The following is an 18,851-nucleotide window of genomic DNA, read 5'->3' as shown; positions in this document are numbered from 1 at the left end:
CTATCTCGGAAAATAGCCATCATCTGATCCACAGGAAATAAGGACAGGCGGGGGAAAAGGCCTGCCAGTGTTCATTATACATGACATAATTGTGTTTTTGGGAACAGTGTGAAAAGGGGACCTGTCGAATTGAAAAAAGCCATGATCCCTTATTGTCATCAGACCTAAACAACTCTTTATATAATACCTTATAGTCCCACATTTATGTGGAGAGCACATGCAGAATACTTTCCATGATTTTCAATAAGCTACAAAGAAGATGTGTCTATGTCTTCACTGACCCCCACTTGCTGTTGCCAAACACACAATGCAAGAAATGTCTTGGCCCTGCGTTTTATTTCTTTTAGCCTCTCCAAGTGATTACAGCATTGCATCTGCGATACTTACACTGTCTAGTCACACTGTACAGTTGAGTGCGCAGTATGCTGGTCCTCTGTCATATCTCTGGAACTTCTGGAGTTGTTATCAGGGCCTTCGGTGTGTCCGTTTAAACTAGACCCTTTCACCGAGGAAGGTAGGCCTATTGTGGTTTTCATCATTCAACGTCATTCACGGACTTGGACTCTTGGAGCTCAGTGAAATATTTGGCCAACACACCGTTTCCCTGGCCCAAAGATAACCTAAAGTTATCCACATCAGTTTGAAATTCCCCCGTCTGTAGGCAGTTCCTCAATTTGTCAAATGTAATCGATTCAAATCTTGCTCACAGAAAGTAGGCTTACGTCCATAGGAACAATTCTAGAAAAATGTGTGAGTGATGCCAACGTCATCAGCACTTTTGTAAAGTAGACTACATATGTAAAGTAGGTCATATTTTTTGTTTGTTGTTTTGTTGGACTTCGTTAACTACTGCAACGTGTTTTTGTTGATAGGATAAGAGATCCAGCTGTCCATAGTTACGCAATCAATCATAATTGCCCCTTTTGCCACTAAATTCGACGTGGCTGCCGCAAACTACTAACAAGAGCCAAATGAAGTGTTTGGACAATCAACACTGATGTTCTCCGTTGACTACTGCCATGGCGTTATAAAGTACGGCTTCTTTAAACACCGTTCCGGAAAATACACTTTTAACATATTTTTTTAAAGCGAATGGATGAACAATGTTCCCACTTGCTGGAGGATTAAGACGGCTTGCTTCTGTGCTGAAGAGTGTTGCTGCGGTTCAGAACTACACAGCCCCTGCAATCGAGGCCATTGGAGCAGTGAGCCAACATAATGAAACTTTTTTGGAGGCTGCAATTTATTTTACCAAGTCTTTAACCTTTTTTCTTTCAGCTGTTTTGAGGCTGAATTCAAACATCAGGTGGATGCTATTGTCCATGACCGCAGAGGGCTGTGGTGGAGATGCAAGGTTGTGCTCAAACAAATCGCAAGTCAACTGTCAGTCTTTCGGTTCATTTCGGTATGTGAACGACAAGCGGAACCCACGGAAGAGTCGGACTACTACGAATGGGTTCGGGGGCACCTTGGGTGTGCTGTATGCTCTTTTAGCGCTACCCAAGTGCTCCCTGTCTGCCTGCTCAGCCTTTTTGGCTCTAAGCAAATGTGTTGTTGCAGCACTGTTTGTTCACTTGGCTCTGTGTGGCTATGTTAAACTAACACTTTATGCCATTTTGGGTCTGCATGGCTGGGTAAACCCATTGATCTAATCCTAATTTATTGGACCCTGTACAAATGCATGTTTCTGGTGATCCGTTTTAACCGTTTTTAAACTTTTGAATGTTATTGTGGGTTTTAATATGCCATGTTGGAATGTATATAATAAAATCATTGTGACAGTATCTTTGCTCAAAAGCTTAAGAGATGGGGATAGTTTGATTTATTGCATCAGCTTTATTTTGTCTTTAAATATAAATCCTCAGTAACCCTGTGGTAAAAAGACGCTGCAAGGTAAAGGTCATATTGCAGATTCCTTGTGTATAACTTCCAGTTTGGTAATCTATTCCCTCCATTAAAACCATTACTAACCCAATTCTAGTATGTTTTCTGTGAGGTGAAGATCAACTGGAAGTCCGCAGTAGACATTGGCCGGGTTTCCCAGATTTGTTAAGAAGCTCTTAGCGTTAACAAATCTGGGAAACCCGGCCATTGCTGGTTACACTGGATCAGAAGATACTACACGAGTCATCAGGTGCAGAATGAAGAGTCATTTAGCCTAAACACACAAGGCATGAATCCAGTTCCAAGATGCATTTCTAATGAATAGTAAAACACTAAATAAAATAAGTGTCCAATTACTATATATTTTTTGAAACAGTTGAGCACTTTGCATACACACAACAGCTGGATGTGACAAACGTTTACTAACATTATGAGCTTGACTTACATTTCAAATAGCAGCTATATAAATAAATGGACTTAGTTTTTTTGTATCCAGGTGAGGTGGCCATGTCTAAGCACAGCCTCCATTCAACAGTATCCCCCCCACAACCAGGTAGACCTTTGACAGAAGAAATGTCCAGCGACATTTTGGTTTTCCTGATTTTGTGGGTGTTAGGTTTTTGTTTGAACTTATCAGTCACATTCACATTTGGGTCAAAGGCTTACAATTACAAACCAGAAAATGGAAAAACTACAAAAACATAAATAATGGTCCCAATTTAGCACAAATCATTGTGGTGACAAGGTGTAGGTAGGAAAGAGCCTGAGGCCATAAAGAGTAACTTATCACTGCAAAAGTCTATTAAGAACTAATCTAGTGACAGTGTATAGACCTGATAGGTTACACACACACAAAAAAAAACACTTTCGATATATACCCCATGCCTTACACTGCTTGATAAACCTACATGGCACAGCAATCGGAAGAACTTCTAGTTTTTAGTTACAAAAAAGGGCAGGAATGATTTCAAAGTTGACATATGAGAGCAAAAGGACAATGACTCCAAATAACAAGCTGCCAAAAAGATGATCCCAACACACTACACATCACAGTTCTTATAACCCACCAACACCACTCAGTAACTTAAGCTTTCAGAGACAAACAGCCAAAGAGCACAGTGAATCAAATGCAAACACGTTTCCGACCTTGCTTAGTCGTGCACTCATGAACGTGTAGGCCAAGTAAAGCAGTAATGATTGTGCTTCAATCATGGCTGTTCCCCGGTATCAGACTTCTCCACGTGGATAGGACATTGATTACTGTTCACCTCGAACCTCGCCAAACAGCAACAAAAAGTATACAATGACATGATGATTCCTTCAGGCTTCAGAGACACGTGTGATACAGTATTTGATCCAGAGGAATAATGCATTATAAAGAGTCAAGATGCTAGACGCTTACAAAATAGGAAACATTGATAAACTGTGTGTGAGCAGCTGCTCCAGCACTGTGTGTGTGTGTGTGTGTTTGTTTCCCTGGGTTGAGGGGCCGTCAGTTCACTCCACAGTCACAGACTTGGCCAGGTTTCTGGGGCAGTCCACCTGGATAAGGAACAAAAGAGAATGGATTCAGAACATCAAACATCAAGCCCACAGATGTGGTCCAGAGGAGGTGTAACTAAAGCCTGGTGCAGACGCAGAAGGCCTGTACACAACGGGATTTATTCATTCAGTACAGTCAGTCCAGTTAAACGGCTCGACCCCACTGAACTGTACCCATCAGTGAGGTGTGTCTAGGAGAGGGAGAGGACAGGATGTGAGGTGTGTCTAGGAGAGGGAGAGGACAGGATGTGAGGTGTGTCTAGGAGAGGGAGAGGACAGGATGTGAGGTGTGTCTAGGAGAGGGAGAGGACAGGAAGTGAGGTGTGTCTAGGAGAGGGAGAGGACAGGATGTGAGGTATAGGAGAGGAAGAGGAGGCATGACTGACATCAAAGCCGCGCAGCACGGCCAGGTGGAAGGACAGCAGCTGCAGAGGGATGACGCTGAGGACGCCCTGGAGACAGTCCACACAGTGGGGCACCTTGATGGTGCGGCTCGAGTTCTTCACAGTCTCGTAGTCGTCCTTGTCACAGATTACGATGGGCCGGCCCTGTTCCCAAACCAAATGTTAGTCCGTTAGGGGTCGCCAGGCACAGCCTCGTCCCCTCCCCCTGCTTCCCCCCCCACGGCCTCCCTCTAGGTCTGGAGAGAAGAAGGCCCTCCTCGTGAACCTTGGAGGTGAGAGATCTCCACCTCCCTGAGGAACACCTGCTCCCACACATGCTTCTCCACTAGGAGCTTAAAGCTCACATCTGGAGCAGGTCAAACTACCTACAGTCATGTAGGCTTTTCATTTCATTATTCACTAAAATCGAATACACAGTATGTGAACTCCATTATATTGAGTTATGTTCATCATCATTTCATATCATATTTACATGTACAGAAATATATATATATATATATATATATATATATAGTGTGTGTGTGCGTTTCCCTCACCTGGCGAGCGATGACTTGCTGCAGGGCGTTCTGACACTTGACGTAGGTGTGGTCCCTCATGATGATCATGATGACAGGCATCAGCTTGTCCACCAGGGCCAGTGGGCCATGCTTCAGCTCCCCTGCCAGGATGCCCTCAGAGTGCATGTAGGTGATCTCCTTGATCTTCTGCTCGCGCACGCAAGATGTCAACCATGACATGACGAGAGAGAGGGGGGGGGGGGTGGAGAGAAAGGAGAGGTTGAGTGAGAGAAAGGGGGAGACAGGAAGAGACAGTAACAGAGCATGAGACGGAGACTCGGAGAGAAACACAGAGATTTGAAAACCCCAAATCACCCCCAGATAAGAGACAGAGAGAGACAGACAGATGAAAAGAGAGACACTGCGAGAGAGACGCGTTACTGACCAGAGCTCCCTCCAGGCAGGTGGCGTAGTGGTAGCCCCGGCCCATGATCAGCACACTCTTCTGCTGGTACAGCTCCGTAGCCAGATTCTGGATCTCATCATCCAAACTCAGCACCTCCTTGATCAAGTCTGACACACACACACACCATTTATTTCAGCCAATAATTACAACAACAACGTTTGGCAAATCTTCACAACAGTCCTTTTGAGAATAACTCAATCCTTGAGAGGACATGAACGGCTGTAATCTCCGCCGAAAACACAGGATCTGTTTAACATGATCTGTAAACAGAAACACCGCTGCTACAGTCGTGACGCACACCACGGCTCTCTGGGCAAGGAGCCTCTTCTTAACTTCTCCCTCCATCCTTCGATACTGCCCTCTCCCTCCTCTCCATCACTCCAGATTTCTTTCCATGTCTGGGTGTGTGTGTGTGCACGTGTATTGCATGGCATGAACTGTGTGTGTGTGTGTGTGTGTGTCCATCCTACCTGGCAGCACCCTCAGTCCCTGGATGATCTCTCTCCTTCTGGGCTGCATGGAGATCCTGTCATCACACATCAGCAGCGCAAACATGATGAGGGCCACAAACTGGCTGGTGTAGGCCTGCAGAGAGAGAGAGACACACACACAGTTAGTGCTTAAGTAATCCAAGATGTCCCCAGGTGTCACCCAGCTCTTGTTCTCCTGCTGAAGGTGAGACATGAGGAGGCTGCCTGACCAAGCAAAATGAAGCACAGTCTAACATCCAGCTAAGGCAGCCAGATATGACGACAGCTTGGCCCTCACAGGCCTGGGCTGGTCCCTCACAGGCCTGGGCTAGCCCCTAGACGCCTGGGCTGGCCTGATCACTGGCCTTGCCTGGGCCCCACAGCCCTGGCCTGGCTCTCTGCAGCCAGTTGTTAATACGGACCAGATGGGAGCGGGCTGCAGGACTGAGCTAAAGAGCCTCGCGCGTGCCTCCACTGTTGGACTGCGCGGTGATAGAAACAGACTCCACCTAGCGATGAGGATTAAACGTACGGCTAACGGTAACTCCTTCCACTTCCACCACCCCAGGAGCTGGCACACGGGCAAGCACCCTGGCGACGCGACGCCCAGATGAACGCAGCCTCACATGGTTCCTTCCCCGTGGCATGCTTCTCCTGTGTCCCACCCCCTCCACACGCCGCCCCCTCTGCCAGACACCGTCGCCTGGCTTCTCTCTGGGAAGGCGTGGGCGTCACGGCTCTTCATGGAGGTGCCAAGTCGTTTGACGGCACCCACTGGAGAGGGCGGCGCCGACACCCCAAACCACGGGCACGATCGTAAAACAGTCACACTGACTCTCTCTCCCCCCTCTCTACCCCTGCCTCTCTCTCCCTCACCTCTCTCTCTCTCCCCCCCTCTCTACCCCTCCCTCTCTCTCCCTCACCTCTCTCTCCCTCACCTCTCTCTCTCTCTCCCTCACCTCTCTCTCTCTCCCCCCTCTCTACCCCTCCCTCTCTCTCCCTCACCTCTCTCTCCCTCACCTCTCTCTCTCTCTCCCCCACCTCTCTCTCTCCCCCACCTCTCTACCCCTCCCTCTCTCTCCCTCACCTCTCTCTCCCTCACCTCTCTACCCCTGCCTCTCTCTCCCTCACCTCTCTCTCTCCCCCCCCCTCTCTACCCCTGCCTCTCTCTCCCTCACCTCTCTCTCTCTCCCCCCCTCTCTACCCCTGCCTCTCTCTCCCTCACCTCTCTCTCTCTCCCCCCTCTCTACCCCTGCCTCTCTCTCCCTCACCTCTCTCTCTCTCCCCCACCTCTCTCTCTCACACTCACTGTATGCTGACCACAGGCAGTCTCTACCCAAACGCGTCCACGCCATCAGCGATGAGTTGTCATGGCGGCACGTTCGACAGGCGCCAAAGCCGAGGTCCACTTCCTGTGTTCTAGCCCCTGCGCCCCGCTCAGTGCGTCACCCTGAAGTGTCACTCAACAAAGAGACCTCCAGGGTGTATCCAAAGTCCCACTCTGTCGCTATGGAACAGCCAAGTCACTCGACACCTCAAAGGACAAAGATGTCCCCAATCTGCTCCTCATATCCAGCTCTGTAGAAGCCTGATAACGACCATTCATTTGAAATCTGGTGTGCCGGAGCAGGGAAACGTTTGACACGTACGGAACAGTGGGCCCCGAGGAGCAAGGTTGAAGACCACTGCCCCAGAAGGACAACAGATTAAAGGACTCTCTTTCCTTGGCTCTGCAGTGCTGGGTCTGGAGGGCTCATTGGTGGAGCTGCGAGGCAAACAAGACATCTCCAGAGGCCCTCTACCAGGGACCTCTGCCAGGGACCTTTGCCAGGCCGTAAAGGGTGGCAGCTCAGAGGCGTGAGCTAGGGCCTTGGAATAGGCTCCACCTCTCTCCCTCCCAACCTGGCAATCCCAGCGCTTCTTTGTGTACAGTGGGGGCGGGGGGGAGAGGGAAGCTTGTGTATCTCTGCTTTAACAAGAGTGGAGATGAGAATATCAGGCTTTAAACCGACACTCCCAGGATGAAATATGAAGGATTCCTTAACACCAGTTCCTGATCACGTAATCACATACAGCACTGGTGCTGACATGATTTAGATTCCACATTAACTAGAAAAACCCATTAACTAGAAAACTCCCACCACCAGAACAGGAAATGGGCACGACCCTACTTCCCCTATAATAATAATGATGACACACAGGGCTGCTATGCCGTTGAACAGACCACTGCCATGGGAAATAGTACCCTGCAACCCACAAGCCTGTTTCAGCAGCTTGACACTTAGACCAGTTCGTCAAACTCCATCCCCCACGATGCAACACGACCAGCCGAGTCTCCCAGAAGAGGAGCAGCGGGATCTACTGGTGACACATCTCTCTCCGCGAATCTTCATCTCAATAAAAACGAGAGGTTTCCCAGACCCTGCGACCTGCCTGGGTTTCTCCTCAGGGTGTGAGGTAAAGCAGTATCACGTATCAGCAGCTGATCTGGTCTAGGAGAGCGGGTATGAAGGATGGGCTGCTGGGAGAGGCCGCTGTATACAGGGAATACAGGGAGCTAAAGATGTGATGAATCACACTGACAACTCCTGGATGACGCTGGTCCCAAATGAACCCTCATAGATCATGAAGTATAATCAGAGTTGCTTCATGAAGTATAATCAGAGTTGCTTCATGAAGTATAATCAGAGTTGCTTCATGAAGTATAATCAGAGTTGCTTCATGAAGTATAATCAGAGTTGCTTTAATAACACTCACCAATATGGCTGCCTTTCAAACAGGCCAGTACACAAATAGACATGCATTCCCATCAGGACTCTGACTCAGGTGCAGGGTTGTTTTGGGACAGTAGCAGGTCCCCCCTCCCTCACCTTGGTGCTGGCCACGCCTATCTCCGGCCCAGCGTTGATGTGGACCCCACAGTCGGTCTCCCTGGAGATGGAGCTGCCCACCGTGTTGGTGATGCCCACAGTCAGGGCTCCTCTCTCCTTACAGTAGTGCAGGGCCATCAGGCTGTCTGCGGTCTCACCTGGGACACAGCACAGGGGGATAGGGCTCAGTCATCTAGCTCTATACTGCACTAAATGACCAAACGTCTCCCGGAATTCAGATACGTTAAGATCCATGACCGTATTTCCAGTGGGGGCATTTCTTTTTATAATATTAGTTAATTTTTTTACGTGTAACAAAATCAAATGGGAAATACAAGATTTGGGCAGAGACCTTAAAGTCATTTAGGGTTTCAGCCACATCTTCAGCTTCATGAACACCCGGCTGACAGCAGCAGCTCTCACCTGATTGGCTGATGAAGAAGCAGACGTCGTCCCTGAACACGGGAGTGTTGCGGTCCAGGAAGTCGCTGGCCAGCTCCACCATGACAGGAAGCTCCGTCAGCTCCTCCAGAACCTGGCGAGTCTGGAGGGAGGAGACCACGCAGGGATCAGCACCGGGGTGGGGGTGGTGTGGGGTGGGGATGGGGGATGGGGGGTGGTGCGGTGCAGAGGTGGTGCGGGGGGACTCACCGCCACGCCAGCGTGGTAGCTGGTCCCACAGGCGATGAGGATGAGCCTGCGACACCGCTGGATCTCTTTGATGTGGTCCTTCAGCCCACCCAGCGTCACTGGGAAGGCAAACGCATAACTCTCTCACAACAACCCCCCACAGAGAGCATTCAGTTCTATTCCCTTCCCGAGGAAGAATAGGGATCGCTCTCAGTGGTACAATATTTGACCATAGAGCAAGGGATGGCAGGTTCAAGTCCCTTGAACGTCGCTGAGGGTTAAACAGTCTGCTAAACAAATTAAAAAGGTTCTGAATCCTGAAGGACATTCAAGAAAGCCATATCAATGTGGTGGAAAAGACTTGCAACACCCCACAAATACCAAAAAAATGCATATTTTCATGGTGAGGGCACCAAGAAACAAGGGGCGGTTTTGTTGTGGCAACGAGGCGTCAAATCATCCTCTCCGCCCTAAAGTGGAAACAGGGCCCCTCCCCTGGCCTCAGGGCCCCTCCCCTGGCCTCAGGGCCCCTCCCCTGGCCTCAGGGACCCTCCCCTGGCCTCAGGGACCCTCCCCTGACATCAAGGCCCCGCCCCTGGCCTCATGGCCCCGCCCCTGACCACAGGGCCCCTCCCCTGACCTGTGTTGTCGTCAAAGTTGATCCTTCCCCTCATGGTGTTGAACACGGACTCTGGCTGCTCAAAGATCTCCTTCTGCATGAAGGAGCTGTAGTTCCCTGGGGAGGCAAAGACACAGTCCCTCAGCACTCATTCACAAGCAGCGCCTAGAAGTAGGGAGAACGTTAATGCAGCTTTTATGGAGTGTTCGTCGATGCGGGCATTCGTTAATGCATGTTGTTATCTTAACTGGGATCCCATGTAAGCCTATTCGGTTGGAGGGTGGGGAGGTGTGAGTCTGGATGCAGAATGACCTTCAGTAGCTTGGTCTTTCATGCAGCCCCGTGTCATCATGAATCACCCGGGACTTGGTGAAAACAAAACACCAGCCTGCAGATGGATGATGTTCTCTGAGTTGCGTGACGGCTCGTCACAGATATATACGACCGTTTTGCAGCCCGCCTCTGACAGTAATGTGGGTCATGTGAATGAGGTAGTTTCAGCTGAGCTTTTGGAAGGAAAGGCTGGGGAGAGAGAGGCTGGAATGACGGGCCAGCAATGGAATGTCTCCTGGACGGCCCCAATCGCTCCCTCGACGCCCTCTGCTGGAGGACGGAGGAGGTGCAGCACAGACACCTGGTCCTCCACCAACACTTGCTCCTCCTCTTCTCCCTCCCTCCTCCGTCTCCTTTCTCCTCCTCTTCTCCCTCCCTCCCTCCTCGGTCTCCTTTCTCCTCTGTCTCCTCCTCTTTTCTTCTCCCTCTTCACCCGACCCCCCCCCCCCACACCCCCTCTCCTCCCTCCTCTTCTTCCCCCCCCCCCCACACCCCCTCTCCTCCCTCCTCTTCTCCCCCCCCCCACACCCCCTCTCCTCCCTCCTCTTCTCCCCCCCCCTATTCCCTCCCCCCCACCCCCTCACCCTTCATGATCTGCTGCAGCTCCATCTGCAGGGTCTGGATGGCGCGGGCCGGGTGGTCCCCCACCGTGCGCTTGATACGGTGGATGGACAGGCGTCCGTCCGTCACCGCAGCCACGTCGTCGTCCTCCAGGAAGATCACGCGGTTCGTGTGCTCGATCACAGCGCTGCCGTGGCAACAGGAAAGGAACATCAAAGGCGACAAAAAGGTCCAAAGTTGCGAGCGGCGGTATATTTATGCATTTATTGGAGGGCTTTGAAGCGGTGAGCGCGGACGCAGACCTGGCGTCTGAGGCAAAGTAGTACTCCACGGCCTTCATGTCCACGGGGAAGAGACAGGTGTCCTGGTCCACCCTGGGCAGGCTGCCGCCGCTCTTCTTGTCCTTACCAGCTGAGAGGAGAGAGAGAGGGAGAGACACCATGGAGCTTAACCCTGCTCGTCCTCTCATGAAGACTACACACAGAGACAGAGAGAGAGAGAGACAGAGAGAGACAGAGAGAGAGACAGAGACAGAGAGAGAGACAAGAACCAGACTTACAGGAGCGGTAGAGGATAGGGATGTGGTCGGTGGAGAGCTTGTGGTCACTTTTGACAGCAATCAGCAGAGGACCTCCCCTCCTAGATGGACAAGCAAGCACGGATTCTCATGAAACATGGCTGGCCATTTGGTGCTATACCGACATTACATTAGCAGCCAGTGGCCTGGTAAGATGAATTGATCAAACAAACAAAGGCCATGAAAGCATACCTGGTGCCGACCGCCTCCCCGGGGTAATGGACGCTCTTGAAGACCAGGACAAAAGCCCCCTCCTAGAAGGCGAGAGAGCAGACGGGAGCTTTACACGAGCCCCTCGGACGTTTCACCTATGATGGTTATTGTCGTTATGACTGTTTAGCTGGACGCCATCTTAGATTGACATTACTTAGATTGACAGTCATTTAGCAGACGCTCTTATCCAGAGCGATTTACAGCAAGGGACATTCCCCCGAGGCAAGTAGGGTGAAGTGCCTTGCCCAAGGACACAATGACACTTGGCCGGGAATCGAACCAGCAACCTTCAGACTACTAGACCGATTCCCTTACCGCTCAGCCATCTTACCAGCTGTTGAGTCACCCTCTCCACCAGAGTGGCAAAGCTGATGTCGTTACTCTCCCGGTTGTCGTACATGTACTTCACCAGCTTGGCGATGGTCTCTGTGTCGGTCTCTGACTCAAACTCGTAACCTTTGCTCTCCTTTGAATAACAAAAACGCGGGTCCAGCATTGGTTACGTGGAGATCGTAAAGCCGTCAAAATTTGATTTATTTTTTCCTCACCAGGAATTTTCTCAGGTCGTTATAGTTGGTAATGATCCCGTTGTGAATGACGATAAACTCTGTAGATGAAAGAATCCGTTATGGAATGCGCTGTAATCACAGGGAGAGCCAGAGGAAAGATTCTGGCATCTTCTAAAAGTGTCAACAAGCATCTGTTAGCGTCTGAATTATAGCTAGCTCATGTCATTGTGGTGGAGTGTTGCTGGTCCACGCGGACGGACCGTCTCCGGGACTGACCGTTGCTCTTGTCAGACCTCTGAGGGTGGCTGTTCACAGGGCTGGGAGCCCCGTGGGTAGCCCAGCGAGTGTGGGAAATGCCAAAATGGATGTCAAACTCCACATCCATGTCGAGGTCCTGCTGTTCTGTAAAACACATGCAGACAACCACAACTAAATGACAAGGCAAAAACATTTGAATTCAAAACTCATTCGAAATGAAATTGAACGTTTTTCAGTTTTTAAGATGGCCAAAGGGACTCATTTCTTACTGTGGATCTCGTCGTCCAGAGCCTTCACCTTACCACTCTGCTTGATCATCTGAATGGATCTGGCATTCGTCTCCCAGTCCTTACCATTCCCACTGTCAAACCCCACACCTTTGAGAAAAGAGAAAAGGTCAAGGCCTGGAGGGGCTGAAACAGCCCACACCCAGACCGGCAGGTTTCTGTTGACCCAAGGCAAGTCTGGGCCCTCTCACCTGCGGAGTCGTAGCCGCGGTACTCCAGGCGTCGCAAACCCTTCAGGAGGATTTCCAGGATCTCCCCCCGGGTCCTGGGCACGTGGTAGTTCAGATAGGCAAAGATTCCTGAGGGGGACAGAGAGCACTAGATGATGGGGTCTAAAGGAGAAGGCTACATGTGACTGGGAGAAATAATCTGACATGCTTTGAATGAAGTGAATCGAAGTGTATTGCCTATTGACTCGGTCATATGATAGACCTAAAGCAATGTGATTAATCCTGACCCGACACCCACTCTTTAAAATTGTGAATACATCTATTTTTCCTCCCTCTCTTTTTAGCTCAAGTCTTCGGCTGAAGAACAGAGCTGGGTAAACCAAAACAACATTTTTTTCCATTTCAACATAAAACCTCATCTCAGGGCCAGCCAGTATGGGATGCAAGACAAAGACAATACATTTACATTTAGTCATTTAGCAGACACTGTTATCCAGAGTGACTTACAGTAAGTACAGGGACATTCCCCCGAGGCAAGTACGGTGAAGTGCCTTGCCCAAGGACACAACATCATTTGGCTCAGCCAGGAATCAAACTGGCTCAGCCGGGAATCAAACCTTCAGATTACTTGCCCAATTCCCCACCTCTCACCCACCTGACAATAGGACTGCAAGTTAAACCAGTTTGACACAAGCAGACACCCTGAATAGCTATGTAAATAAATTAGGTAGAAAGGTTGGGTTTTTCTTGGTCACTGTATGGAAAGGGAAGTCTGGGAGCAGTATGTCCCATAGCGAGTCACACCCACACAACAATACCCTTTGAGGGGTATTGAGATACTGTGAGTGGAAAGAAGCTTTACAATGTTTATACCAAATATATCAAAAATACTTCTGCCCGCAGGCAGGTGGATAACTTCCATCAAAAAGCACTCATCTAATCTGTCTTCTTATCTAGGCTTCAGTAAACTAGAAGATAGGGAAGATAATCTTCCTTGGATAATGACGCAGTAAAACTTCACCCGCCCTTCCACAAAGGTTTAGGGCTATAACGAGTGGATACAATGTGGCCCATTACATGTTAATCACCACGATAACAAGACATAACAAAATCATGTTTTGGCTGTGAACACTGACCCAGTCTACGTAGTTCCAAATATGGACAGCGCATCATCTTCAGCTTTCCAAGCAGTTAACACAACACTCAATGGAAATATTGTACAGACTGAGTACACAGAGGGTCAGTGAAAAATAAAGAGGGACTGTTGTATGCCACTCCGCATGGGCAGCAGTGCTACAGAGGCCCTATTGAAACCAGCTGCGCACCGTCGGAAGGAGGAAGGTAGGGTCACTGGCCATAGCCAGGTGGGTGTAGACAAGACCCAACTTTGTTTTAGAGTCACTGAGTTTACACACATTCTACATGATATTACAAACATTAAGATATCACTAGGTAAGGACATCTATTTTCAGTATTCCCAACTTCGGCTGTGTCCTACCTCGGATAACACAGTGACATTGAGAGAACCCAGTGTTCCTCATTATCAGGTGGGTTATCTATGCCCCGTTCTCTAAAAAGGTTCACACTGACCCTTGCAATCCTCACCCGATGACCATATACGGGTGTGAGATTTCGCTTCAGTAATTAATCATTGCATGCAATTGAAAGTACAATCTGTTTCGACACAAACGTTGAGCAGTGTATGATATTAGTGTCATCCATCTACCTTGACGATCCATCCTAGTTCAGACACTGATCAGTGGCGAGCTAGCGGTGCTAACGAGATGCCAACTACGAAGACTACGAAGACTAGCAAGCAGCTATTAGGACATGCTTCCTATGGACCCTGCGTTGCAAACGGCTGTATGCCTGAGAAGACGAAGACCTGTACATAATGTCAATTAACCATTAATTGAGGAGAGTGCTGAGCTAGTCTAACTAGCAAGATAGATGCTGAGCATGATTTAGCAACTGGATAGAGCTAGTTGGAGCGGTACAGTAGCTAGCTAATTATGAATAATGCAGCCTCCTAATAGACACATTCATAAAATAGATATAGCTAACGGTTAGGCGCTAAAATAACACCACGTTAGACATGAGCATCCATTCATTTGGTACTATTGCTTCCGGCTAACTGTTAGTGTTAGCTGTAACTTTGGTTTGGCTGGCACGTCAAAATCTGAGTCTTAGCTAGATAACAATAAACTAAAGCATTGACACACATCCTATATCGTACATATTAATATCGCAACCTCGCTACATTCCAGTTACATATCTAGCGTGTAAATAACGAGGGAACTCTACAATATTGTAGCCTACTTACCACACATGTCTACGGCTCAGTAAAGCAACCTCGCAACTACTGTACAACTCGCTACAGTTCTATGCTTTGCTGATTTTGACTGTCATGACGGATCCGCCCCCTTCAAATTGTATTGAGCAAGGGCCAAGGACTCAACTGAAAGCACTCCTCCAATTGGTGCAAGGTCTGTCATTCATCTTTCACACCTGCCAACGCGCTTATCCCTGACGTGGCAGGATCCACATATCCGTGGTGGGCGTGAACAACAGTAATGCTCGACTAATGTGTCATCAGGCGAAACGTAGGAAACGTTTTCATTTAAGTTTAAGAATCAATAACATTAAGATAACTATACAGCGTTGTAGAAAAGATTACCATATATTTTCATAAAAAATCTCCGGAAAAATCTCCGGCCTTTCCCTTCACTTCCTGAATTACAACGATTGGTGGGTGGGGGGACAACAACATAATTGACCCCGTGTGTATTTCGTCATACTGTACTTATATTATTAATACCTGAGCAGATTCCTAAAGCACCTTGCCGTAATGTTTGATACAACCATGGATGTTCAGATATGACCAACTGTAATTATTGGTGGTTGATGGTTATTTTTCCATCCTATCCTAATCTTATCCTATTGCAATAATGATCTGCCTAACATTATACAGCAAATAGTTAGCTAAATATTTAATGTATGTTTTATTCATATTATTTGTGTAAACTTATTCAAATCCCTCTGTTATAATTTATGTTCATACATTGGATGTTTTCAAGTTTACATCCCCAACTTCTGTTTTTGAGATACACTTCACTGTGGAATTTCAATATATCAGGTTCTCATTTCATAAATCCCCCATGACAACTAATCCATGAAACCACTGTCTGCTAGGGACAGAACACAAAACAACTAGAAGGGATAAGACAGAAAGCAATTCTTATTTCAATAAACTATATTTACATTATACAGTGCATTTCTGTTACATATGGATGGATGTGTCTGAGATATAATAGTTATATGGTAGGTAATGAATTACAGTAGGTACACAATGTGACAGTCTGAGATAATAACCACGAATTAGACTGCGGGTAAAAATCCATTCCTTTGGAGGGCATCCCATATAAACTGTGAGGACAGGAAAAACACCCAGCTGGATTGGGGCAGTCCAGCCCATAACTGGCAGTCTGCTGCCAACTTCACTATAGGCCAATGACCAGAAACGGCAATCATGCCAGCTCCCCTGCTAGTGGTGAAGCCTCTATGATGTTCACGTTGTAAGAAGGAGTCCCAAGGGGCTCCGACAGGGGTATTTCAGGGGGTATTTCATACCCTGACGGGGGTATTTCAGGAAGACGGGTTCCTCCTACACTTGACCCTGCACGGCTCCTTCCTCTTCATCTTTCACCTGAAGCACATCGCCAACAAAGTTTAGGGGGGACTGACAAAACGTTCACAAAGACACAAGGCTTGGCATCAACTGACGTTATTAGCGGAGATGCACACCTGCTCTACGCCTTCTACTTCTGGGACGTAGAACTGCAGCATGTTCTGGATGCCACTCTTCAAGGTGACCATGGAGCTGGGGCAGCTGGTGCAGGAGCCTTGCAGCTGGAGCTTCACAATGCCATCGTCGAAGCCTCTATACAGGACGTCTCCCCCATCCTCCTGTACTGTGGGCCTGAGGTGAAGTCACACGTGACTTTAAAGGGATAGTTCCTTCAAAATACATGGGGATGCATCACACCCTACTTAATTAACCCATACTTTTACATTTAGCAGACACTCTTATCCAGAGCGACTCACAGTAAGTACAGGGACATTTCCTCTCCAAGGCAAGTAGGGTGAAGTGCCTTGCCCAAGGACACAACGTCATTTGGCACGGCGGGGAATTGATCCAGCAACCTTCTGATTAATAGCCCGATTCCCTAACTGCTCAGTCATCTGAATGACGTTTTTCTGATAAGAACTGTTTGGGAAATCTTGAGTCATTTGAAAGGTACATATTGGGTGTGATTAGCATGTTTAAACTGTCACCTGATCCTGGTGTCCAGGAGTTCTTTGATCATAGCTACAACTTCGTCGTCATCGTCTGAAGGTTCTGCAAAGCAGGGAAAACAAAACAATGAGCAAATCTTTTTGTAAAGATTATTTGGCCTGGAATGGATTTCCTTGTTGTCTTGCCTGTATCTGCACGAGGGGTACCCTCCTCATTGATAACAGGAAGACCTGAGGCGAAGAAGTCCATAACGGCCGCAAAGACATCTGGTTTGATTACCTTCCACTCCAGGTCTACACCAGCCTAAAAATGGAGACATGTCGATATAGAACGGAAGGATTTATATCACACTGCTACGGGTTACAGCTGAACATTTGATCATTTTAGTGTGTGTTACCTTGGTTATGGTGATGAAGTCAGGACCCAAAAACACACCTTTGACCCCATCGATTCTGAATAACTGCCTTTACAAACGAAAGAGACAATCTCAGCCTGTTTTCCAAGATACATAAGAACTCACTTCTCTTAAATTTAAAATGGGATTTTGCTTTGTTTTGTCACTGGATTATGTTAAGTGGCATTTAAGAACATGTATACCTAGCTAGGGGTGAACAGTAAGCATCTCTGGGGCCAGCAAAATCCATTGTTCCTGATTCAAGAACCTTGCAGCCGGGCAGAAACTTCAAGCTGTTTGGGTTAGGCGTGTCTTGAGTCTGAATGAACATGGTCCTCGCTGGGAAGAGTATTGTCGAGAAAATTATTCACTTGGAACTTGTCAAGACACTTATTATTTCCACAGTAAAGACACACTCTACTTATGGGACATACCAGGTACAGCAGAAAAAGGAGGCTGTGGCTGTAAATATCTCCTATTCAGCCCTCTATGCTGTGAAGTCCATTGCGATCCAACGCTCTGATACCCACGTGTAGCAAGCCTGAAGGAAGGTTCGAAACATGTTATTGGCTTTGATCATGCATATAACAGACTGAATAGAACAAGTCTAAGTAGCAAAAATACAGCAACGGCAATGCAACACATATCTTAAGACGTGAGCTAGTCTGGCAAAATATCTGCGTCAGATCCAATGCTTATGAAAGAGGTTAAGGCTAGCTTAAGCTAACTTGCTAGCTGTCAAAAAAGCTGTCAATACATCAACGAGGCATGACATATGCCACAAACATATGTATTCATGCACTTCCACAGCTGAGTAAATAGATGACTTCGGGTCGACAACATAACTTACGGACTTGAAAGTCTTGCGGATATCCATAACAACCTCCCGACCTGTCTGTAAGTCGCCATGTTTGTGATTGTTTAGCTACCGGGCGTACAGTATTTTCCATAAAGACCACTAGACGGCGAGAGCGCATTACTGCCCCCAACAGGCCAGGATGAAGGATGCAATGTTAAATTCATAGCTTGTGTTCGTGTATTACACGGAGCCAAGCTGGTGAGACGCCTTGCCCCCTAGATCAGGAGAAGGGTGATGGGAACTAAGGTTGCTAGGGAGACAGGAGAAGAGAACCTCAGTCCTTTCGTAGCCTAGGCTAGCCTGTTGAGATAAATCCCAGTGGCGTGCTTAGATATCTAGATGTCAGGTCCCCAGAGTCAGGCATGAACACTCGCAGTACTGGCCTTTGACCACAGGGTGGGGCTAGACAACAAAGGGGGCACTGGCCCAGAAACCAACACCCAAATGAAATTCCTGTAGAATCCTAAAGGTCTGGAAATAAACCTTGGTCCTAAGCCAGATAACGTTAACCGAGTTGTGTGTGGCCATATGCATGTGTGTGTGTGTGTGAAACAAGATGAGCAGGTGGAGGGCAATTACGACAAACAAAGTCTGGCTTACATTCATTTAATAATATATATATGACATACAACACATGGTTTTCATCAAAGGCAAGCTTTGGATGACTCAAGTACTTTGATATGGGTGCCATCGTTTTTAGCAGGTGGGGCTTACTATTGAATAAGATGCCTCACCCTCCAACAAACTACAGCGAAGAAAGAAAGTGTTCACAAAATGTGTCACCACTACAAATGTATTTTGTAGAACATAATCATTGCGGATGCAGTCTTCATTTGCACAGCAAAACTGCCAAACAGTGAAGATAAGACTTGACATACAATCAAATTAAGGAAAGTAAAACAAAACTCAAAATTGATTCCTGTAAAATCAACAATTGTCATCGTGCTTCACAGGAAACAGCTATGGGTCTCTACGATGGTTCCCATCACCTCATCATTAAAGTAGGGAATA

General features: G+C 47.9%; 2 protein-coding genes and 1 long non-coding RNA gene across 4 annotated transcripts; 1 reads left to right on the top strand and 2 right to left on the bottom strand.

The window, feature by feature from the left end:
* The first annotated feature begins 511 nt into the window (after positions 1-511).
* On the top strand, positions 512-1,975 carry LOC146219922 (uncharacterized). The gene is made up of 2 exons (XR_014750979.1): positions 512-1,205; positions 1,279-1,975. It is a non-coding gene; the product is annotated as an uncharacterized LOC146219922 (long non-coding RNA).
* A 251-nt stretch (positions 1,976-2,226) lies between these two features.
* Positions 2,227-14,726, bottom strand: gfpt1 (glutamine--fructose-6-phosphate transaminase 1). The gene is made up of 19 exons (XM_084694345.1): positions 14,614-14,726; positions 12,312-12,419; positions 12,103-12,210; positions 11,852-11,977; positions 11,615-11,673; positions 11,398-11,532; positions 11,046-11,107; positions 10,836-10,915; positions 10,579-10,687; positions 10,300-10,463; positions 9,404-9,499; positions 8,785-8,882; positions 8,557-8,677; positions 8,134-8,291; positions 5,264-5,378; positions 4,773-4,900; positions 4,367-4,534; positions 3,813-3,974; positions 2,227-3,426 (listed from the first exon to the last, which is right to left on the bottom strand). The coding sequence occupies exons 1-19, from the start codon at positions 14,618-14,620 to the stop codon at positions 3,382-3,384; spliced, it is 2,049 nt and encodes a 682-aa protein (XP_084550471.1). The 5' UTR covers positions 14,621-14,726; the 3' UTR covers positions 2,227-3,381.
* A 799-nt stretch (positions 14,727-15,525) lies between these two features.
* On the bottom strand, positions 15,526-18,046 carry nfu1 (NFU1 iron-sulfur cluster scaffold homolog (S. cerevisiae)). Of its 2 annotated transcripts, none has more exons than XR_014750978.1 (8): positions 17,832-18,046; positions 17,416-17,522; positions 17,185-17,320; positions 16,985-17,051; positions 16,773-16,890; positions 16,626-16,689; positions 16,095-16,307; positions 15,526-15,996 (listed from the first exon to the last, which is right to left on the bottom strand). XR_014750978.1 is itself a non-coding variant. In XM_084694348.1 (8 exons), the coding sequence occupies exons 1-8, from the start codon at positions 17,888-17,890 to the stop codon at positions 15,955-15,957; spliced, it is 768 nt and encodes a 255-aa protein (XP_084550474.1). In that variant the 5' UTR covers positions 17,891-18,032; the 3' UTR covers positions 15,526-15,954. The 2 variants fall into 2 exon arrangements, 1 of the variants encoding a protein (XP_084550474.1); XM_084694348.1 differs by having other exon boundaries at positions 16,095-16,269; positions 17,832-18,032.
* Positions 18,047-18,851: the final 805 nt, after the last annotated feature.

The sequence above is a fragment of the Hypomesus nipponensis genome, chromosome 28, assembly GCF_054491055.1.
Source record: "Hypomesus nipponensis isolate SF chromosome 28, ASM5449105v1, whole genome shotgun sequence".
Classification (NCBI taxonomy): Eukaryota; Metazoa; Chordata; class Actinopteri; order Osmeriformes; family Osmeridae; genus Hypomesus; species Hypomesus nipponensis.
This window is presented reverse-complemented; position numbering and strand designations above follow the sequence as displayed.

Coding starts and splice junctions, on each gene's coding strand:
- gfpt1 (XM_084694345.1), bottom strand. Junction 8,678..8,784: donor GCTACCACGCTGGCGTGGCG/GTGAGTCCCCCC, acceptor TCCTCCCTCCAG/ACTCGCCAGGTTCTGGAGGA. Junction 4,901..5,263: donor GGGACTGAGGGTGCTGCCAG/GTAGGATGGACA, acceptor TGTGTGTGTCAG/ACTTGATCAAGGAGGTGCTG.
- nfu1 (XM_084694348.1), bottom strand. CDS start 17,890: ATGGCGACTTACAGACAGGTCGGGAGGTTGTTATGGATATCCGCAAGA. Junction 17,321..17,415: donor TCCTTTTTCTGCTGTACCTG/GTATGTCCCATA, acceptor TACTCTTCCCAG/CGAGGACCATGTTCATTCAG. Junction 16,270..16,625: donor CTCCTGGACACCAGGATCAG/GTGACAGTTTAA, acceptor ACTTCACCTCAG/GCCCACAGTACAGGAGGATG.